This window comes from Chelonoidis abingdonii, chromosome 7, assembly GCF_003597395.2.
Source record: "Chelonoidis abingdonii isolate Lonesome George chromosome 7, CheloAbing_2.0, whole genome shotgun sequence".
Taxonomy (NCBI): domain Eukaryota; kingdom Metazoa; phylum Chordata; order Testudines; family Testudinidae; genus Chelonoidis; species Chelonoidis abingdonii.
The window spans coordinates 93,466,478-93,490,257 of NC_133775.1; the positions used below are offsets into that span (position 1 = coordinate 93,466,478).

General features: G+C 42.5%; 2 protein-coding genes across 2 annotated transcripts in view; one reads left to right on the plus strand and one right to left on the minus strand.

Annotated features, from left to right (window-relative positions):
• Window positions 1-392: 392 nt before the first annotated feature.
• Window positions 393-13,280, plus strand: PLAC8L1 (PLAC8 like 1). The gene is made up of 5 exons (XM_032801444.2): window positions 393-965; window positions 2,627-2,885; window positions 6,696-6,829; window positions 11,723-11,859; window positions 13,059-13,280. Exons 2-5 carry the CDS (start codon window positions 2,761-2,763, stop codon window positions 13,200-13,202), a joined length of 540 nt encoding a protein of 179 aa, XP_032657335.1. The 5' UTR covers window positions 393-965; window positions 2,627-2,760; the 3' UTR covers window positions 13,203-13,280.
• An 8,129-nt stretch (window positions 13,281-21,409) lies between these two features.
• The window catches only part of SH3RF2 (SH3 domain containing ring finger 2), a 74,279-nt gene continuing 71,908 nt past the window's right edge, over window positions 21,410-23,780 (minus strand). Inside the window, exon 9 of the mRNA XM_032801513.2 lies at window positions 21,410-23,499. Coding sequence (XP_032657404.1) covers window positions 23,197-23,499 — 303 coding nt within the window. The 3' untranslated portion in view covers window positions 21,410-23,196. The remainder of the gene's footprint in view (window positions 23,500-23,780) is intronic.

The window sequence follows — 23,780 nt, forward strand, 5'->3', positions numbered from 1 at the left end:
TCTGATACTGAAAATTGAGATTTTAACGAACAGAGGAGGAGTGCAGGAGGGGTAAGTATTTCCAGATGTACCGCCATGGTCCCAGTTCATAACACTGACACCAGCTTCAAGCCGGAATGCTAAAGGTTTAGGTGCTACCCCAAGAATGGGACGATATACTAAAGCTGACCCTTCTATGCTGTTCCAGTAGGTTGTTGTTACATTACAAGTCTCCTCTTTTGGAATAAGGCCTAAAACCTTTCCACCAGCTTTGGTGGATATCCAAGTGGAAGTAACAAATAGGTGCTGCTGCAAATAAGTACAGATGTTATTGGCAACAACCCCCCTAAAGCCCAGCTGAGTTTCAGGCCAGAGTGTAGAATGGAGATGATCAAAAATGTTTTCTTAAACAGCTGCTTTCCTTGTCTGGAATCACCCTGGCTGGCTCCAGAAATTGGAAACCGAGCAAGCAAATATATAAATAATCCTGAAGTAGTGTGGACTGACAACCAGATAAGCAGGGCAGACTGGACTTGATGCAAAAGCTTCTAACAGCAAAGGTTGCTTCTTGACCCTCCTCATTTAACAGATTGTGTTGAAGCTTATTTCAAGAACAAAGAAGATTTTAGACTGATGTTGCACAGTGAAATAATGTTTTGGCATCTAGGAGGAAAATCTTGTACTTTTCAGTGTGAAGGAAAAAACGAAGACCAATGTGCTTCACATTTGCTCAAGGTTCCTGCAGTCCAGACAAGCTAGTTGTTTTAAATGCATGAGAAGCAATTGATAAACGGAACTGATTATTCTTCCTAGTCTTGTTTTGTTTGTTTGTTTCCAGGAGATGTCACTGTTATGCAGCTACGCATGCACTTTCTGTCTGATAAAGGCTAATGACGATATAAAGAGATTTGTTAGTGTTAGATTCTCCGTATTAGTGGCAAAACTCTGGCCCTTCTTCACAGCCTTACTGGAAGAAGTTTGGTGAGGTAAGCTTTAACAGGGAATTGCTTTTAAAAAACATTGATGAGCAATTTTTTGCTCATGCTAAAGTATAGTGTCTAGTGGAATGGAGCAGAATGACTATCAAGGCTCTTTTACTAACCTTTTATGTGGCCTTGGGCAAATTCTCTTAATTCCTCTGTGCCTCAGTTTCCCTATCTTTAGCAGTAGTATTAAAATACCTTCCTTTCTTTCAGGCTTCATTAGTGTTTCTAAAACTTTGAGATCCCCTGAAAAGTGCTACAAACATGCAAATTATTATGGCTGCATTACCTAAAGCCATCACAGATTGGATGAAATCCCAAATTGTGCATAGATTTCAGCCATCTAAAAATAAACTCAACACTGAAAATAGATTTCCTCTTTCTCTGTTGTCCTCCTCAAAGTGAGACAGATGTGGCTTGATTTCCCCTCATCATGTGCCCTTCTTAGAAGATTCAAGGAAAACTCCAATAGCAGCAATCTTTTACATGGGTCCTGCCAAAAACTAAGTTAACATAACTGGGGGAAGTGTGGGAGGCCTGCTCTATTGGGGGCTGTGTGGGAGGCCTGCTCTATTGGAGCAAGAAACCAACCCCTCCTCTGTGAACTGTGGGTCTGTAATGTGGGTACTTGACCAATTTATGGCTGATAAAAGTTAGTGACAAGATAAAGGGATTTGTTAATGTGTTAGATTCCCCGTGTTATCAGCAAAACTTTGGGATGACTTTGCCTTACTGGGAGAATGGGGTTTAGGCAAGCTTTAACAGGGAATAGCATAAACGAAATCATGAGCACGAACTTCTTGCTGCCTTAAAATGGCATTAAATCTGTTTGCACTTAATTTCTCCTGTGCCTGGTTTCTCTCTCTCCTTCAAACTTGATTTGGTAGAATGCTGTTTTCAGAGTTGTTAGCCAGCATTAAACCGTAGCTTTTTCTTTGCCCTCTTCCCCTCCCCCCCTTTTCCTTCCGCCTCCAGCATTAGGCCTGGTCTACACTTTGAAATTAGGGCAGTATAACTATATTGCTTAGGGGTGTGAAAAATCCACACCCCTGACACGCAGTTAAACCAACCAGACCCCTGGTGTAGACAGCGCTAGGCCTGTGGGAAAATTCTCCTGTTGACCTAGCTGCCACCTCTTGGGGAAACCCTCCTGTTGGTGTAGGTAGCATCTTTACTGAAGCGCTACAGCATTTTAAGTGTAGACATGTCCTTAGCAACTGTCCTCTCACATTGCTTTTGGTAAATTGTTGGAAGATTTCTTCAAACACTGTGAAATAATATATCATTAGTGGTATACTATAACTGTTAGTAGTTCTAGTTTGAAAGGCTATGGGAAAGGTGGTGGTACTACTGGATCTGATATTTATACCATTATACACTACTTAGCTGGAGCAATAGGCCCACTCGCCATTGAATCAAGTCTGTGGCAAAAAAAAATACATGGGCACTGATTAGCAGTTCTTAATCAAGGGGGACTGGATTATCTTTTGTCACTTTAAACTTCAGGCCTGTATCTCCAGTCATTCATGATTTTAAAGGACTCTCCCATCCACAACAGACATGCTTTAGAGGCAGAAGGGCTATCTTCAGATTCCATGTAAAGATGTGTGTGTAATTTCTGGGAGAGGAGGGGGTTTCACTTTCTAATCTGGAGGTTGTTTCAGCTGTTGGGACCCCATTGTGACATCAGGCCTGAGCATGCAATGATATCATCAGCATTCAGCTATGAGCAGTCTTGAGGCACTTCTGAATCCCACAGAGAAGGAGAATTTTTCTCTCTCGTTCCCCTCAACACCAAATGAACCAGTTAGGAAGTCGCTGCTTCAGTGTGACTGAGGAGGCCTCATTGCCTGAGATCCAAGCGCCGCTTATCCTTTCCCTAATAACACCTGAAGATGGGACCTTTTTTCTTTCTGCTCTACGGTAAGAAATAAAATGAGGTGCTTGCCTTTCACTTCATAGTTGGCATTACAAATAAATGATGTGTAAAAAAATGTATATTACAGGTGATGAGAAATGTATGCTTGCTGCAGTATAGTGCTGTGTTCAGGATTCAGTTTGGCACAAGTCTTAAGAGATGATTCCCTGTTGTTCAGTCCTGTGTGGATTTCAGCTGAGAAGCTGATTGGTCCTTTTAGGATTTCATGGCCAATGAAGAAAGAACCAGTGACTGCATGGGGCACCAACAAAGCACCCAGAATCCAAATTTTGATTAAACCACACCTGGATATATTTCAGTAGTGTCTTACTGGGCTAGCAAGATCGTTTGACCTTTGCTGGATTTATTCTCCACTGAGATTAGGAACAACATGAAATCATCAACTAAATGTTAATGTGACACACAAATCAGCTGCTGAGTAGGAAAGGAATCCCCTTGAGGAAATAGCACGAGTGAGCACATTTGCAAATACTCATTTTTAATTTTTATGTAGTGTTGTACGCTTTCATGTGGCTGTACGTTAATATTGACCAACTCTCAAATTGCCTGTGTGGGGTAGATAAGCATTATCTCCATTTTACAGCATAGGAAATGATGGCATGATATGCTGCAGTTGAGTCTTGCCTGCGAAGTATCCGTGCAAAACCAAGATTACAGCTCAGGGCATGGATTGGTCCTCCTTGAGCCACATGGAGAGGAACTTCTCCCTTGTATGCATATGTGTTAATTGCTTCCACAGCACCTTCCTTGTGCTTCCATAGGGCTGGGAATGAGACTGAGAGAGCCCTACAACCCCCAGGCCTCCCTCTAGCAACTCTGCAGAGAATTCACTACTCAAGCACTGATATAGCCAACATCTATATTACTTCATGAATCAGAGCTGCTCTGTACTCACCGAAGGTACAAGAGTCCCTGGCAACATGGAAAGAGTGGATCCCAAATCCAGTGTGGAGGCACAGGGCCTCCATGCAGATGAATCTCATTCTCCAGCAGACCCCTGATTTCTACAGAGTTTGGCTTGCCACAGGACACCTTCCTGTGGGACTTTCTATGGAAGAGGGTGGCTGGGCCCCAGGAGTTCTTGGCTCTTAGGTCCATGTCAACTAGACTTTGCTGCCATTTCTAATTTAAGTGCGTGTTGTCCCATATGGTCAAAATATTGACCAAATCATCATCGGATTGTTGTATGTTCTCAAAGAATAACATTAAGAAATGCTGAGGATTGATACAGGCTCCCTCATGAGTTATAAAGTTTAATAGCAGAACCTATTGATATTGGTGTGGACAGCTTCCTTGACTTAGCACAGCAGTGAGACTGCTGTGTTCTTCCACTGCTGGAGAAAGGGGGTGGAAAAAATAGTTCCCATAGGATACTATAGTGGAGATTTAACTGTTGTGATTTACTGAGGTTTGCAGTTTCAATTTCAAAGCAAGTGGAACGACATTATTGAATGTAGGAAAAATGAATTACTGTGTGGAGCATTTTAATAAATAATTTAAAAAAATCCATGCAGGTCTGTTGCTGCCAACTCTTGTTTTTTAAATGGGGATCAAACCACTCTGGTTTGACTCTCCATTTGTATGAAATAAACCTGAGACCTGGGAGCCAGATTCTAGTCCCCACTCTGGCTTCTGTTTGTGCTGCTACCATGCCATGTAGGCTGATGATGGTGCCACCTAAGCCTTACAGCGAATTCCCCCAGTGCTGGAGCTGCTTAATGCCAGTTTATGTGGTCCTATTTTCATTGATTTCATAGAGTTTAAGTCCAGAAAGGACCATTGTAGATCATCTAGTCTGACCTCCTGTTTAACACAGTCCATGAATTTTCACCCAGAAACCCTTATATAAAGGCTAATATTTTGTGGAGTATTAACGGGGAGTGTTTTATGTAAGACATGGGAGGTAATTGTCCCACTCCACTTGGCACTGGTGAGGCCAGATAAATTAGGAAAGAGGAAAAACAAAAATGATAAAAGGTTTAGAAAATCCTACCTATAAGGAAAGGTTAAAAAACCTGGGCCTGTTTAGTCCTGAGAAATGAAGATTGAGGTGAGACCTGCTAACAGTCTTCAGATACATTAATGGCTGTTATAAGGAGGATAGTGGTCAGTTCTCCAAGTCCACTGAAAACAAGAAGTAATGGGCATAATCTTTAGCAAGGGAGATTCAGGGTAGATATTAGAAAAAACATTCCAACTTTAAGGTAGTTAAGCTCTGGACTAGGTTTCCAAGGGAGGCTGTGGAATCCCCATCATTGGAGGTTGGATAAACACCTATCAGGGATGGCCCAGGGTTTACTTGGCCCTACCTCAGCGCTGGGTCCATTCTAGCCCTACATTTCTATGATTTGATGCATTGAGATTGAGCCCAATGATTTTAGTTAGACAAAAGCATTTCAGTCCTCAGGAAACAAAACCCTTGAGTGCCATAGGCAGAGAACAGGAGAGACCGAGGTACCACTGCCCGAGGCCCCTGCAATGGCAGGAAATAAATTAGGTAAGACATGCCCAGATGATCTATGAGCCTTGCTGAAGAGGGAGGCAAAACTTCTTCAAAGTCCCAGCCAGTCTGACATGGGGGAAAACTCTTTCCTGATGCCAAATCTGAGGATCAGTGTGACCCTGAGCATGTCAGCAAGAAACACCAGCCAGGCATCTAAAAAAGAGGATTCTCCATGCCACATGAAAACACTGCTCCTTCCCATTTGTCATCGTCACTCCAGCTGTGGCCAGTCTCTGGTGCTTCAGAAGGAGGCAAAAAATAAATAAAATTTCAACAACCCTAGAATACATCTGGCCAATTGTGTATCAGAGAAAACATTCCTTCCTCACCCTGCAGGCAATTGAATGAATCTCTGACGCATGAGATCTGATTTGTTGCTCCTCTCCCTTTATTTCAGCCTCCTTGCTGTAAGAAGCAGGGCTGGGAACATGGCATGGGTGAGGCAAGGGTGTTGGCAAAAGGAAGGGGAGTGGATATAGCATTGAGCACTTCTACCATTCTAGGCTGCAAAGATCCCTGCAGATAACTGTGAAAATGCTGCCATAGTTTGGGGTTTGCATCATTGGCTGCAGGCATAGCCTGGGTGATACAAAGAGGGATTAAAGGTACCTTGGCACGCCTTACACCCCTGTGGGCATCTTCTGGGCTCTACCTCTTGGAAGATGCAGCACTGAATTCAGCCTTAGATATTCCACCAGAAGAATTGCTCACAATACTACTTTAGAAAGAGGCTGGATCTGGCTCAGAAACCAAGTTTCATACTATGTCCGAAAAGGAAAGAATGCAATTTCAGCATGCAAATGAAATCATTCCACTCAGAAAAAAATCAGTATCAGTAGCTCAGCCCTTGAAAACCCCCTCTGGTGAAATGATGAATGATTTGATACATTCATCATAAGGATGAAAGGTCTGTGCTAGGTACAAATTTCTAGCGTTAACATTCAAGTGGTAAATTGCAGTGATTTGGCTGGTGGATGCTGAAACTTGTATGGATATTGTATATTTGCACTTGAAGTACTTGGTTTCTGATCATTTCTTTGTTTGCTAGAGACTGAAGGGCACTGGTGATCAGCTATGTTTTCTGCTGTACTCTGAGACAATAGAGAGCAGCAGCAACAGAAGCAGAGAGAAACGAAACTGCAAAAGAGGATAGCCATAAAGCAAACTGGTAGCACTAAAATAATGAATTCCACTTTTTTTTCTGTCAAACTCAGGATTGCTTCGTTTATGAGCAACCTTGGTGGTAAAAGCCCAGCCTCCCTTTTTTATTTTATTGCTATTTTTCAATCAGGAACAAAAAGCCAACAAAGCCTGTGACAACTCAGCCGACTTGTGGGGTTGGCATGTCCACCGTCGCAACAGTCACACGGACCGGAGGAGATTGGACCACTGGCCTCTTTGGTATCTGCAGTGACAAGAGTGTTTGTAAGAGTTTGCAGTGTTTTATCATTGCTTTAATTCCTCCTTTGGGGATGAATCCAAGTAATACAGGGAAGAAAACAAAATGAGACTTTTATAGATCAGTTACCAGACACTGGAGCTTGAAGATCAGACCGTCCATCATGGCTGGTTTAGGGGTAATGAAATTAATATAACCGAGACTCCCAATAAATCAATAGTCAAATCATAAAAACAAATAATACTTGTGGAAGCCTCTTTCATGGATTCTAAAGTTGGGTGTATTTTATTGTCCCATTTTGTCAGTGGGGAAACTGAGACATCGGACGATTAAGTGTCTTACTGAGGCTAACACAGTGAATCAGTGGTAAAGTCAGGAATAGACCAATTCTTCTGACTCCAATTCAGGCTCTGAAAGCTGCAGAATGTCTGTCACAGGGGCCTTAGTTGTTCCATGTTTTTGTTTCTTTCTGGTGCTCCATGTAAATGAGCGGCTAACAGAACAAAGTATTAGCCCGCGTAATGCAGGAACTCATTAAGGATTTTGCAAATAGTTACAAAGAATCTTTCACACACACTTTCCCCTTTGGTTCATCTGGTGTCCTACAAGCATCCTCTACACAGCCCTGCTAATGAACTCCATTGCGGACTTACATTTGCGAGTTCTGTGCCTTTCCTGAACAGGGGATACTTATCCTATCATATTGCATGGTGGGCGAATGATGGGATCAAAGTGAGATCTCTATGCTAATTTTACTTGTGACAGTGTTTATCACAGCTTCCCTGCATTCTGGAATGGTCCCTAATTTGAATGGCTACTGTTCCGTTGCCAGAAGGAAGAGAAGGGGGGGGGGGGGTGTCCTGAAGCAGGTCTATTTTCCTCCTCTGTAGGCTGAATTAAACCACATCAGTACTCGAGAGAACCAGGGAAGATGGGTCTGAAAGACTAGATATCTCCAGCCAAATCAGTTTGCTCTTGTTCATTAGTGAGTTGCTTATAGACATATTGCTTATAGACATTGCTTATAGACATATTGTTTGTTGAAGTAGTTTGCCAATTCACTCAGTACCAAAGGAAAATAGTTGCAAAATAGCTTTAAATATTGGATCCATTCTTGAGGATAGTTTCTGGAATATTGAGAACAATCCTTGTCAAAAGAGAATTGATTCTGAAAGTTATCATTTTAAGAGGAGTTACTCTCACCAACAGGAAGGCATGATATTCCATCAGATGACTAGAATGCCCCATTTTGTAAGATAGGGTATGTACCATGAGAGATGCATGTTACTGCCAGAGTCCAAGCTTACCCAAATCCCTGGGTCCAAGCTAAGGTGTCTAGCCTGAGCTGCTGCCTGTGCCACAATATCCACACTGCTCTTTTTAGCACGCTAACTTGAGTGGAGCTTGTCTGTCTACCTGGCTGGGGTACATGCTCCCAGTTGCTGTGTAGAGGTATCTTTTGTGCCTCAGTTCCCCATCTGTAAAATGGGGATAATAGCACTGCCATTCTTTGGGAGGGTAAATACGTTACAAACTGTGAAGTGCCCAGATACTCCAGTGATCGAGGTCAGACAAGTACTTTTAATTAGATAGAACTTGATTTAAAAAACCTGATGAATTGAAAAAGATCTTTTCTCCTGAAAAGCTAGTTTAATTGTGTGATTTTTCCCTGAAGGAAGGAGGCAGGGACTGTTGAGTGGTTAAGGTGCAGCACTCGTGGATCATGAGTTCTTCTCCTGGCTCTTCTAAAGACATGCTGTAGCATGATCCTAAGCTCGGGCAAGTTGCTTACCTTCTCTGTCCCTCAGGTTCCCCATTTTCAAAGTGGGGATGAAATCTTTGCCTCATGTTAGACTAAATTCCTGTATGTCTATCAAGGGCTTTGGGGCCCTCATTTCGGAGGAGTGGAAAGTGTTAATTTCTGTTTGACAACCAATCCGTGAACTTGCCCAATATTAAATTAGCTTAATGCTGCCATTCTTTTCAATTAGCGAGAATAAATTTACGTACATGGCGGTGCATCCACATATAGTGCTTGGAGTACCTGGTGCTACCGAGGGGTTGAAATGATAGGTGCTAAAGCCAGAAATACAGCCCCTTTCCTCCTTCTCCCTTATTTCAGCTTAATTAAATAACAGAAAATTAAAAAAAACATTATTTTCAACTTCCCATTTTCTTTGGACTTGAGTCCCCCTGTCAACCAACCGGATAGTGGTAGGATAACCCAGAGCTGTAATTTGTGCGTGCCCATGGACTTGCATGTGGTGGGCGGAAGACATGTACTCTCTTTACTCCCTTATTTAATTTGGTCATAAATTATGGTAAGTGAGCAATAGAGTAGATAAGCCCCTCTCTACTGCAGTTGTGTTAAATCTTGGCTGCCGAATAAACTCCTTTTGCTACAGCCGCTCATAATGTCACAGTTATTAGCCATCATGCGGGAACATTTAAATCTAGTTGGGCTAGATCCCTGAATAGCGTTCAGCACCGATGTCGTCCATGGAAGTCAGCTGGAGTCAGGGATGTCAGCATCAAAAAGGATTTGGCCAGCTAGTAGTTCTCCTGTCATCCTTGTCTCCTGTGTTACAGTGAGAGTTTGCATTATCCCCACAGCTTATAGCACTAACTAGGTGCCATTAATCAATGGCTTTCTGCCATTCCTGACTAAGAGAGAGACGGTATGTTCGTAAACACAGTTTTTTTTTAAAAACCAAACTCTTTTATATACAAAAGTTGCTAAAAGTTAAAAAAGGCAATGAACCTGCCTTCTGTATCTTAGTCTGACACACCATGGAATCCTAAACATGCATTGTTTTCCCTCTGATCTTTAAAAATAAATTGTTTCTTTGCCTTAACTAAAAAGAAAAGAAAAGAAATTGTTGCAGAAATTTCTAATCCTTTTAAACAGAAGGTAAACAACTAATAGCAATGTTTTTCTTTGTTTCTTTTGATGTTTTGTTTCCTTAATAGCACTTCAGGTTTTCTTGTCTTTATTTTCTCTTGCTTATTATCTTCTTCTGGTTTCTTTTGTCCTTTTATCTCTTTCATAATATGTCAACAGTAGCAAATCATCACTCTTAATTTGCAGTAAGAATACAATCTGGAGCAAAGCCAGAGTCAAAGGCACAAGGTGCTTCATATTGCTATTGTGAACTTGTTCTCTGAATTTTTTTCTGAACACAACTCTAAAGGCCAGGGCTGCTTATTTTATGGAAAAAGTATTTATAATGCCAGTTGGAGAAACAAACTGGCATATGTATGTGTTTGCAATTGTTCAATAGATCAATGAACTTAAATTCACAGTGGAGCAGCTGAAACAATACAGCTGATATGCATGTTCTCAGAAAACTGCTACTGCTTTGACTTATTTGTCTGAAGGTAGCTCAGCTGAGCTTTGGATGCAGGTATGAGGTCAAACTATGCCCTCGTTTACACCTGTCAACTCTACTAAAATCAGTGGAGTTCTATGCTGAGGGGGCAGGGCTTTTTAATTCCAATTTCTGGCTAGGTTGATTGGGCCATAAAAATGGGTTGCAAGACCTGGTTGGCATCACTACTCAGCTGAAGATAGAACTGGGGGTTCAGTTTTGGCTTTCAAGTTTTGCTCTCAGCCACATGGAGAAAATACTGGAGAAAATATCCTTCTAGATGAAGAGCTCTGTATAGCTTCTCCTGCTGTGCCACCTGGGATCATTTGCATTGACTTTGTTGTCTTAGCCAGTACCCTACTCCCAGATTAGGTGAGTTGAGGGCTGTGGCTATACTATTTATTTCAGCTTTTGTCAGCTTCAAAACATAATATTTAAAGTAATTACAGATTTAGGCTTTCACTGAGATTAATGTGGTGATTTCCCGAAAAGGGGGTTATGGACCACAATTAACAGAACAGGAACTAATATATTTTATTGAAAAATACTGTATCTACGGCAACAGACAGCAAATGTGAAAAATTGAGATGGGGGTGGGGGTAATAGGAGCCTGTATAAGAAAAGACCCCAAAATTGGGACTGTCTCTATAATATCAGGACATCTGGTCACCCTAATTGTCACCAAAGAAATTAAATGAATGATTCCCTGTGGTGGGCACTGGTGCTATAATTGCTGTAGACAAATGCTGTCCTAGGTGCTTTTACTCCTGATTTGAGAACAAAAGACATTTAAATGAATTGCATGAAGCTGTGATAACAATGCTGTTGAATTTACCTTTTTCAAGAATTCTAAAAAGAAAAATAAATGAAGCCAAATGGGATTCAGTGCTGTCTGGAAAGATATTTTGAACACAATGCCTTTTAAGCTTTGCTGTCAGTTCATCCCCCTTGTTGTTCATAGAGTGACACTTCTGGAGAGTTAGGGCCCATTTGCACTACAGGGGAGCTGTATCTTCTGATTTGGTTGGAACATAAAAAGGCCGTTAGTGTTAGAAAAGTGTTATATAGTCTACTTTTGTGGGGGCGGGTGATCCATTGTATACCTGTGTTGGTTATTTTAGCTCAAAGATTAAAATCCCTATCCACGCTGATCAGCAAAACCATAGCAGCATCCTGCTAGCAATGGCTGGTTGAAGATAGCATAGTTCATAGATCCATAGACATTAGAATCAAAAATGACCTGCTGGGCCAAGTAGAGTAGTGGTTATCAAACTGTGACTTATGAAGCCCTATCTGGTATTCTGCAGAAAGCTACAGAACTGAGCACTAGGGGATTGGGAAGAGGAGATGGGATGCACTGGAAAGCCTCCACCTCCCTGCTAGTGTAGGGTTCGCTAGAATTCTGTGAAGTCCAGTTTAAAATGTTCTTATCCCTGAGGAGGGGGACAAGGTTTTTAGAATAAAATGAATGTTCCAGGTTATTTTCAAAGTGCCATTTGCCTCTTGTTAAATGTAAATCTACAGCACTCCTGTGATTATGGTTACTGGCAGGTGTCTGTGGGGCCTTGTGTAGCCCATGTCTAGAATGCAGCCTTGCAAGGCACTATGGGGAGTGCCTCTGTTTCCCACTGCTGGCAGGTTCCACTTTAGCAATGAGAGTCGGCACCAGAGAGAAATACAAGATACGAGTAAGTCTTTGTGTTTGTGTGTGTGTTTGGGAGGGTGGAGGCGGGAGACTGTTTTGTGCAGCTTACATAATGTTAAGAGGCGTGTTCCTCCTGTTCCAAAAAGAGAGACTGCAGCACAAGCTTAATATCTGTAGACATGGTCAAATGAGATTAGTGTGCTACTGAATATTGATGTAAAAATGAAGCAAATGGAAAAAGTTCATTTGGGGCCTGATCTTGAGAACAGGGAGATCAGGACCTCACTGGCTTTCCTCTTCCCTTATTTTCAGCTAAGGTTTGGACAAGGTCCTCTAGCCAAACTCCTTTGTGATCTGCGGATCTGTTGTTCAGATGCCTTAATGCATTTTTAAAGCAGAAATAATGCATTAAACCTCCAGAATGCCCTGTCTCTTTTCACGGAGGCAAAAGCAGCATTTGATTTATAATAGAATGCCAATTCCAAGCAACTACTCATGTGTTTTAAAGTACTTTGGAAGAACAGAACTGTGGGGCTAGGTGGGTGGGGATTGTTGTTTTTGTTGCTGTATATTTACATAACCCAGAGCTGATGCTGTAAAATATTCACTGCTATGTAATCAGGATGGCAGGGAACAAAGAACACTGTTCAAACCATGTGTAGAGACACTTTAAAGGCTTATGAGGTACTGAGTATCCTCAAATCTCATTGGTTTTAATGGGAGTCATGGGCACTTTGCAAGATCAGAGCCTAAGGTTATGTCCACATTGCCATGTGGGAGTGTAACTGCAGCTTGCGTAGACATACCCAAGTTAGCTTCAGTCTAGTTAGCTCAGGTACTGACAGCCGCGAAGCTACAGCAGCATGGGCTTCAATATAGGCTGTACGAGCTTGCCCAGGACCCTCAGCAATCACCCGGGCAGCTAGCCTATGTTGAAGTCTATGCTGCTGTGGCTTCCCTGCTATCCTGCTAGCTGGATTAATGGTACACTGCTTGCGGTGTAGACAGATCCTAAGTCTTCTGTAGGCCAGTAGATTAGAAAAGATCCTGTTAGACACTGGGCCTAAATCAGATCTCATTTATCCCAATGTAAATCCAGGGTAACTTGTTGATTTAGGTCTGAATCAGGCCCAACAACTTGTTCTTACTGTAGGGTGATTAGAATAGGAAACACCTAGCGAGGTGGAAAAGCTGCTTCATGATCATTCCACTTGCATGAAATGATTTTCTTGCTTTCCCAAGGGAACCCTGTGTGAAGACTGGATGGCAGTTCATTGTTGCTGGCCTTTTGCTATTTGCCAAGTGGCCCGAGAGCTGAAGAGGAGGGCTATGACCCAGATCTATGAAATAAACACTGCTCCTACAGCTAAAGATACCCTAGTTTAAAAATTCCCAGCCAGAAAGCTTGACTCACGATACTTCCCCTCCTGCCAATGTAAAATAGCTTATTTTTAGAAATAAAATGCATTTGTGTTTTACAGCAAAGGCTTTCTAATACTCCTGCAAGGCTGTATATGTTAAACTGTGATATAACATCTAATCGCCTCAGCTGCAAATTTCCACAGTGCAATCATATTACGTGGTTCAATGATCTAGGGCCTGCTCTAAAGTATGGCACTGTTGGCCCCCCCCACCCCTCTCTCTCTGGGTACAGGGATCTGGAATCTTGATGCAAAGTATTTTGCATGCAATTCCTTAGCAAACAGGGGCGGCTCTAAGTATTTTGCCGCCCCAAGCATGGCAGGCAGGTTGCCTTTAGCAGCTTGCCTGGGGGAGGTCCCCGGTCCCACAGATTTGGCGGCATGCCTGCGGGAGGTCCACCAAAGCCGCGGGACCAGCGGACCCTCCGCAGGCATGCCGCTGAAGGCAGCCTGCCTGCCGCCCTCGTGGCGATCGGCAGCGCACCCCTTCCCGTGGCTTGCCGCCCCAGGCACGCGCTTGGCGTGCTGGTGCCTGGAGCCACCCCGGTTAGCAAAGCAGCAGTGGCAAAATCACTGCAACTGAAAAGGCTATAAGGAAATAGAAGAACATTTAAGGGAGGACACACAGTGCCATGAATAGGGCATGAATCTGGAAGTGGAAGGAAATGGATTCTTTCTCCAGCAACTCACAATATGACCTAAGCAGTTCACTTAGTCTCTCTGATTCCATTTCCTAAACATGAGACTAATGATACTCACCCTCCTTTGAAAAGCACTTTGAGATTCTTGGAGTAAAATTCTCTTAGTACAGTCCTTTGCAGATTACTGCAGTTTTGCTGGAGGCAAAGACTGGAGATAGATCTCCCTTTAATTGGGTGTCAAAATGGTGGTGGGTAGAGGGGGACAGACATGGTAGTCCTAGCCAGAGTTCCAAACTCAAACCACAGTCCCAGAGTAGCTGGGAAAGGAATGGCTGATTTCGGAGTAGATCTGCTAAGTCCCCTGAAACCAGCACTAAAATAATTCTCCTGTACAAAGTAATTCCTTTCAAGCAGGCAACTGGAAAGACTAGAAGTAGAATTCAGTTCAAATAAATGAAAATAAACATTGTTTTATTGTTTCATGCAAAAACAAATTTCATGGCAGCACAAAATCTTTTACAGAATAGAATCATATACATATTTGGCATTGAAAACTTGACCAACATCTATACTTTCCATCTGCTGACCTCTACCATCTAATGAGCTAATTTTTGTAGTGCACTCATTCTGAAACCCAGTCTGTCAATTACATTTCCAGTGTATAAGGTGCAGTAGTCCACTCAAGTCAAGGTAACTTTTTTTTTATTGGTCTACAGACAACAAACCTAAACGTTAGAGAGAGAAACTTAAAACAAGTCAATTTGTAGTAACTTAGAGTATTCTAAAACCAGAGCCTTTCAACGGATGAAATACAAAATAAATACCTCAGTGGTTAATACAAAACAGAAGATGAAGATACATTTTGTTCATCAACTTTTCACTTCCTCCGCTTGAGGAAAGTGAGTTAAATTGAAAAACCTTTAAAAAATGAACTTCGCATAACTGAATTTATACATCAGTTATTTTTAAACAATAGATGAAAATTATATGTTCTGTCCACCTCTCCAAAGCTCTCCCCCCATCACAAAATTAGGGAAGAAAATATATTCTACTCTCTATTAAAAAAACAAACAAACAAAAAATGTTTCCATTCTATTCATTTATAACACAATGCAATGTTACTCCATATTAACGGCTATTGGGTTCAATATAGGAACAACTGAATGAAATTCTATGGCCTCTGCTATGCAGGAGGTCAGACTAGATTATCTAATGGTTCCTTTTGACCTTAAAATATATGAATTTTGGGCTGAAACTTGGTCTAGATATACTATTTTCCCCATGTTTATATTTTTACCAAGTTTGATCATTTTTATGGTTATCAGGAGCCACTCCAAATAGTGGTTTCTGCCATCAGTAAAATTTAAAAACCAACCAAACAAAAAACCAGTCTCACTTACAAAGTGGAATTCAGAGTAAATGACTTGTGTATGTTCTCACTGAAGTTTCTGGCTAAACTCTCATTGGCTTTAGCTGGGCAGGGTCAAGCCCTGAACATGGGCTACTTTGGGTGTTTTAAACTGTTACTTTTTAAACAGCTGAGATATCAATAGAAAACAAACATTTTAAAAAGCCACTGTGCATGAAGGAAAAAATGCTTTCTATGGACTTTATTACATTTAAATATTTATTTACACAATAAACTGTAATGACTCTATTTAATAAATGATTCATATTATGAAATCACTTGTGTGTATAATCTGTGGGCCAAGCCCTGCATTACTGCTTTTCTGTGCTAGGCATGGAGTAGGGGGAGGGAGAGAGAGAGAGGGGAGCATAAAGCCCATCATCATGCTCCCAAAATTCTGGGCCCTGTTGGGCCTTGAGCAATTTAGAGCAGCCCAATGGCTTCTGTAATTTATAATTGGTTTCTGTGTGGTAACTCCTGTGGGTGGTTTCATCAATGAGAATAGCTGGAGGGCACCATGCTGTGGGCACATCCCCTGCACCTCCACAGTGGGAGCTGTGAGGAGAGGTAGTGTGTCCTGTGCTACCAGAAAATCCTCCTTATAGTGGGGGTATTTCCAGGGCAGGAGCGGTTGTCTCAGTAGTTTGCAGTCCCTTTGTGCCACCCTAGAAGACTAAAGGGGCCACAGAGGCTTCAGGAAGCTGGTCCGGTATCTATAACACTACAGTGACGCATTTACCTATAACAACATCAAGAGATTTTATACAATGGGCATGTGATGTTGATTTGGCCTCACTCCTCATACTCACGCTTATTTCTTCTTACTCTTCATCTATATATTTGATGCCTCTGGAGTTTTTTATTTAAAAAAATACTTGCTATAAAGCTAACAAACAAACAAGAGCTACAGAGCCCCAGGTTGAAGTGACCCCTCAAAGCAATGACAGTTCAGAGGTCAGAATGAAAAACGTAGGCTGACACCAGCCTTGCTTTGCATTATGTCTCTTTCTCTTTGCCATATAGTAAATAACTGCTATGTAAGGTAAGGGCTGTCTATCCTCCCAGATTTTTAGTCTTTAACCTGGATTTTGTGGATTTAGGTCAGACCTGTCAGTGTTTTAGCTTCTTTTTTGTAGTTTATGAAAAATTAACAGGATCAGGGCAGAACATGAAACACTAGGAAACAAGTGACCTATTTAAAATACCTCGTGACTAAAAATACAGAATGGATTTGATGTCTAAATGCACTAAAGCTAATTGCTCTTCCTAATGCTAGTTCCAGAAAATGCCCTTGCCTAGTCAGGGCAAAATATTTGGAGCAGAAGAAGGGTGCTTGCTTGTCATTTGATCATGACACGTAAATAGACTGTATGCACATGTTAGATAAGATCACTGCTGTGGATATATCATGCTAAGTGATGAAGAATGATTGTAAACTTTGTTGCTTGTTCTGATGCAAACAGAAGGGTCTTCCTGGTTTTCCTCTGAGCACTCTTGAGATGGATATCCAGCAAACGTTTCCTGATGTCCTCCTATATTTACAATACCGCTCTACCTACCATGAAGATTGGTCACTAGTCACAACCTAATTCTCCTTAGCATCTGACACTATTTCCTCTGTATGCTGTTTTCCTGGATGCTAGCCTGTCTTTCCAGTATCAAGACACCTGGATTGTGTCTGAAAGGAGGAACCAAGCACGAGAGGGAAAGAAACGAAGGTTTGGTATTGTACACCTCATTCTCAACTTTGATTAGTTTATCACAAGATTTATGATATCTCGTGTTTTTTCCACAAAGCCCCAGCTTCTGGAGTCAAGTGATTAAGTGACACTAAGCTTTCATTTACAGAAAGTTTCCAGCTCTACTGGTTGTGGAGAAAATGTGAACACTGAAGGCTCAAAAATAAGAAAGGAAATAAAAGGAACCCCAACTTATGTAGCCTGTGATCTGCATATATACCTCATTTGCATGTCTCAGCTCTTCTCAACTCCCAGTAAACATATAATTCTGAATCTATTTTCCATGTGATTAGCCATCCTTCTTGAATGTAACCCATTTATAATCCCAGCCCATCCATCTCATCAAGTGATAAAACTCTCCATTAGGCACCCCTATCATGGGGCAGATATTGTCCCTCTGCAACTTCTCTCCCTTGTCCCAACTACAGGTGACAACTTCATACTTGAAGGGACCATGACAGGAACAGAGTTAGGGTGGGGTTGCCTCTAAAGTAGCCTTGCAAAATGTGGCAGATAATGTTTTTGATCAGGAGATTTTAATTTCACTGCTTTTGAAGGGGCATGTTTTGTACCTCTGCCACAGCCCCGGGACTGGAGGAGCTGTCAGCTCCCACTGCAGCCCCTGGGCTGGAGGAGTTCTGTGCCTCCACTGATTAGCAGGGGGTGCCTTTGTCCCTGCTTGCCCTCCTTTGTGCATGCCTTTGTTTTTGATGGCTCAGACTCCTTTTTTTTATTATTCTCCTCCTTGTGGTAAAGGTGGAAGAGCAGATTTTGGGCCTGGACTGGTAAATTCTCCCATCAGTATTACAAGGCTGTTTGGTTGCCTCTCTGGTGAGTCTGACTGCAGTCACTTCTAGCTAGCGCCACAGTTGTATTCTGCAAGAGAAACTGGTGGAAACAATTGGTTAAAATGTTCTGGTTCTCGCCTTTGCTGTCTCTTCTCTTTTCTTTTCTCATCAGGAAACATGACTGCAGTTCAAGCTCAAGGGGTTAGGTTACTTATTGAAGAACTTCCAGGTCCTTGAGCAGCTAGGCAGGCAATTAAAACAGGGCTGATGAATGATCTGATCCAAACTCCAATTCATTAACTAATCACACAAAATGAGCTGATACTGTGAGCTGAGGAGAAGCCCTGTTCACAAACTTGAAAGAGGTTCATTAATGGTCCCTTTGTCCCCACTGTACTACTTTATTCTCTATCCCAGGGCTCCTTTCTATGCACTTCAGACAATCAAGGCCCTCTATTGATGGGGGAGGCTCTGTGTGACCAGCCTGCTCTTTTACATTCAACTTGTTAGATAGAGAGCAATCTGTTTTCATTATCCAAACCCATTAAACTGCACTGCATCTGGAATGATATTCTGACGTTGCTAACTTTTTTTTTCCTTTGTACTTTTTATTTTGTCTGATAATCTGTGACCAAAATGAAAGGCATCGGACTTATCAATACAGCAAGATTTGGTCTTGCTATTTCAATTTGCAAGAACTGAGTGCTACAGAGACATCATGAGGGAGTGCCAGCTGGGATCTGTTGTGGTGCACCTACATCCAGTATACTGCCTATGTCCGCACCAGATGCTTCAGAAAATGGAGCAAGAAACCCCATGGCGAGATAATCTGCCTTTCCTACCCCACCCTCAGAAGCTCTCATCCTAAATCCTGTTAGCTGAGGTGAGGCTAAGCACTGAAACATGAGTTTCTCTCTTCCTATGCTCTTAAGCACTAATTATCATGTCTCTATCATTGTATATAGCAGGGCTACATGGGAATATTGTGTATCTGTTTGAACAAGTTAAGTCATAGGTGCTGGAACTGGGGGTGCTGCCACACTCGCTGGCTTGAAGTGGTTTCTATTATTTATAGGGTTTATGGTTTGGTTCAATGGCTCTCAGCAGCCCCACTACACAAATTGTTCCATCTCCCTTGGGTTTAGTAGCTCATCATCCCACTGCACAAGTGCTAACAGCTGGCATCTGCTTTCACAAATTAAAAAAACCCCATTCAGTGGTCAGAGGCCACCAATGGCATGGACAAAAGGCCTGATCTTCACTGCCTTGTACTGTGTGCTGTCATTTAGAGTATGTCTACTCTTGGAGCTGGGGGCATGAGTCTCAGCTCGTGGAGACATACATGTGCTCTCTCTGATCAAGCTACCACACAAACAATAGAGTTTAGTCACACTGGTGACCCGGGCTAGCCACCTGAAGTATGTACCCGTCTGAGACAGTAGGTACATATATGGGGGTGAGTAGCCCCTCCTGCCACCCACGCTGTTGTGGTTGTGCTCTGTTTTCAACATGCTAGCTGCATCAGAGCTAACGTGACAGGGTTCCTCGAGCTGGGAATTGCGCTCCCTGTAAAAAGTGCAGACATAGTCTAAGACTTATGCAAAGGGATGTACAATGCTACCAAATGAGAAGTAGCAATGTACCCTCAATTTGCACAGACAAAGATGACTACACAAGGTGCAAACGAGTAGAAAAATCAAGTTGTTTGGTTTTGCTAAAACTGTCACTCTGATGAATAATGAACATTTTAGAGACAATATCCCTTAGCTAAAGATTCATAACCCCTTTAAAAAAAAGGCACCAAAAAGCACTAGATTTCCCCAAATGCACTCAAGGAGACAGAAAAGCCTAACAGACATGGCCTCGATCAGATCTTTTAATAGTTTATACCTATAGCTAGGCAGGTTTTCCTGTTCATGCCCTACTCCGAATGATGATTTACAGCATGCTGATGAAAGGCTAGGTGGCTTTCTATGACCCACTCTGAAATCTGCTGATATACTAACCAACAGCTGGCTCATCTAAAGCAGCTATGTCAGAGCACCAGGGGAGGGCGGGGGGAAGCCATCCAGGAGAATTAATTATACAGATGGAGTCACTGGCAAATGCTGCAGGTGTGGAACAGTAGAAAGTGGAACCTTGGGTTCAAAATAGAGAGGCTATGGGGGAAAAAAGCCATTTTACTCATTCATATGAGCACACTAGAAATAAGCCTAGTGTGATTGTCTTGATTAGGCCATTTGTAGAGCCAGAGGTGTAGTTGCTCTGAACTGTATGTGGCCCATGGGCCTGACATCCGTGATCTAAAGCATTTACCTTAAAGTCACACAGCCCTGTGACCGCTCGCTTGCCATTAAGCAGCAAAAGCTTCCTCCTTTTGGGCTGCAAGGACTAGGCATGTGAATGCTGAGGCATGTGCCAGCCTGAGAAGTTAAGATTTTCACTGTGTATATATATATCTTTCTAGTGTATTTTCCACTCCGTGCATCTGATGAAGTGGGTTTTAGCCTGTGAAAACTTATGCCCAAATACATTTGTTAGTCTCTAAGGTGCCACAAGTACTCCTGTTCTTTGCTGATACAGACTAACATGACCATCACTCTGAAACGATATACAGTGGCAGCTATTCTTTGTAAGGTAGGGAGTTAAACTTCTGTTTCTTTGCCAGTACAGCAGGACTTGGAGCAGGCATTTCAATTCTCTTCCAATGCACGCATTTCACTCAATGCTTCCTCAAGTCCATAGGAGGAAGTTAAAGAGAGAGAGAGACAGCTATGTCCACTGAAGATGGAGAGATTAGGTTCCTAAGGTGCTGAATGCAAGTGCTGGAACAAAATGGAATATTGTATAGGAGACGCTCTATTTAGACTTAAAAGCTTGTTGCATCATGAACTAGTGGGCTCAAGGTGTTTTGCTCATACACACACATTATGTCTCTGCACTAGATGGACAGAATGATTCTATATAGAATGTTACTGATGGCTGATGCCTTTCCCGGCATTTCAGCTAAAAAAATCCAGTCAGGTTTGAGGCTGTCAATTCCAATTTTGCCTGGAGCATGACTCATGACACCCCACATTTATCAACAGCCAAGCCTGATGTGATAGATTGGGAAGCCTCGGGCAGCTCCAATAAAGATCCTCTCGGATTACTGGCAATTAACCCCGGTTTAAAAGGCTAAGGTGGTGTAATTTCAGAACCTCAAAAGAGCAAGGTGAAAGAGCAAAGGAGAGCCCATCAGTAGTTTTGTAAACTCAACAGGCACTTTAGAACTGTCTGCGTGCAAAGAGAGATTTAAAGAAGGAGAACAGAAAGGAAGCAACACACTAATTCACCAGTGTCTTCAGACCGAAACATATGTTGAGGTAAAGTCACCTTGTCAGGTTAATCTGTAGCTGGGGCAGATTTTCCCACAAGAGACTCCATTCAGGCAGAAAGAGGTTATGGGAATGATTAATTATTAATAACAGAACACTATTCATTCTGGGGATACAACATTAGGTACCCAGCTAGAAATCTGTGCAATTGTGATGAAGCTATATTCTCTTCTCCCTTTCCAGAGTCCTGCCATCCATGCAAAGGCATGAACATTGGTAACATGATTTTTCAGAGATGTGGAGCATCTGCAGCTCCCATGGATATATCAGTGAGAGCTGCAGGTGCTCAGCAGCACTTCTGAAAATCAAACCATTACAATTGAATAAACCACTAAAGTCCTTCCTCAAAACCATACCTACACTAGCCAGATCCAGCTTGTATTAGCATCAGTTCAGGAGCTTCCCTTTCATGAAGAAACCACCTCTCTCCATGTGAATGATAAGATACAGTGAGGTGAGTGAGGTTTCATATCACCTGTGAAAAACACGAGTTTGCAAAGCCACACAATGATCCATTATATGATACTGAATATGGAATGGTGCATACACCCAAACAAGTGCCACATATTCAACGTGATCAAAACTCTTGTGAACTTGGACCTTGTTCCCATTGTGTCGTGACAGCACTAGCAGAATCAGGCTGATCGAAAGGGAGGGGGCTTTGTGCTTACACACACACATGCTTTGAGTCCTGAGCAGTGACAGGGAAAGGAAATACTGACAGTGAAATTGGCACTTTGGTAAAATAGCATGTAGTTATTTTGGGCCAGGAGATATCTCAATCAGAGTTTTTGCGCACGGTGTTTCAGTGCTTTGATGCCATGGTGATAGGTATCCTAAATATACCCAAGATATGGAGAGAGATAGTGATGTGAGGAGATCAAAGTGGGCGTGGATGTACTTTAAAGTGACAGCTCTAAAGACTGGTTCTGTTGTCTTTGTCCAACCCCTTCCAGCTACAAAATACACCCACCTTCCTGTTTAATACCAAGCCTTGTTATTGTGAAAGGGTTGCAAAATATATTATATGTATCCTTAGTCACCTAGCCCTTCACATCTGGGTCTTTGCTGTATACCTAGACATCACAAACCTCAACATGGACCTGGATTTTTAAAAATCCATTTAGGATTTAAATAGGGGGAAATAGCATTGCAGCCGAATCACAGGCATCTAGCAGGTGCTGCCTATCCTGTCCAAAAATCAGAAAAAAAACAACCAAATCAGCAGAAGCAAGATCCAAATCACATGACTGCAAGGACTCAATGACTGTCATAAACAGCTGCAGCTTAGTACTGATTGCAGGGCAGGGTTATCGCCCCAGAAAATTACCTCTACTCTCAAGCTCAAAAACTGAAGCAAAAACCCATCAAAGGTGAACTTGAAAATTCATCCAGGAACTGCCTGAATTTGATTTATGGTTCCTTTATCCTGTAGAGCTGAGAAAGGTAATGAACCAGAGTTTTGATCTCTATGGGCTTTCATAGCAGAGAGGATACCAAAAAGGTTTAACTATTTCTGATATATGCACACTTCTTCCCTCTTCCACTTTTCTATAAGGCTGGCTGCAAGATATTGGAGGATACCAGAGAACACTGGTTTTGCAGGGACCAAAAACTCATTCCATGTTGATCTGTGGTCCTTACATCTCCTCACTGGGGCAGTGTGGGCTGATGACATTGGATGCATTGCCATGACATACAGATGGATGTGGGTCATATGCATTTAAAATGAGACTTTACCATAAGATTATAGAGAGTTGCTGACCCCATCCCGGTTCCACAGAGACCCCCAAGTTACTGGCTGGCCACCTGCAGATATTGTGAGTGCCTGAAGGAGGCCTTGCTCCCCATGGAACTGGGGTCTGGTAAGTTCCTGACTGGATCTCTAGCTCCTGTAAGGAGAAGTGGAAGTGGTGGCAGGTTGGTGTGAGGTCTTGGGGGGCTTGTTTTATCACAAAGGGGAAAACCCCATTTGAAAAGAAAAGCAATTAAATGGAAAAAACCTGTCAATTCTCAGAAACGCTGCTGTAGTTCTTTTTGATAGGGAAGGTCAGTTGCCCCGCCTGGACAGAAAGATCCAGCGATGATGTCTTTGGGTGCAGCGTCCTCCTCAGATGCACTGGGCTGGAGCTGACTCGGTGTGAATAGAGAGCTGTCATGTCAGGGCCCAGGGTGTTTGCTTCTGGCTGGGCTGCCTCTGTGGCTGTGCCCTGCTCAGTTTTGCTACCTGGATGGTTTGGTGATGGCTGTGAGCTGTGTCGCTTGGACGGAGGTGGGCTGTAGGTCTGAAATCTCACTGTTTTCACTTGCTGAAATGTGAACAGAACCAAGAGTTACTACTGCAGAAATGCAATGAGTCTCTGCCTTTGCTTTGATCTGCTGTGACATTGTGCTGCTAGGATGGAGCACAGATACTTTCCCTGCAGGGGACTAGGTACACCCCACGTCTGGGATGGTGTGCAGCAATGGAGTTGTTAGAGGCTTTACAGTGTGTACTGTACCAAGCGGGAAACATCAGAAGAGCATAGTGGGTACCAGAATAACTGGATACCACACAATGGGGGCAATATGAGAACCTAGAGAGGCAGGA

Coding starts and splice junctions, on each gene's coding strand:
- PLAC8L1 (XM_032801444.2), top strand. CDS start 2,761: ATGAACCAGTTAGGAAGTCGCTGCTTCAGTGTGACTGAGGAGGCCTCA. Junction 2,886..6,695: donor TTTTTTCTTTCTGCTCTACG/GTAAGAAATAAA, acceptor TTTTTCAATCAG/GAACAAAAAGCCAACAAAGC. Junction 11,860..13,058: donor GAGAGAAATACAAGATACGA/GTAAGTCTTTGT, acceptor TGCTTTCCCAAG/GGAACCCTGTGTGAAGACTG.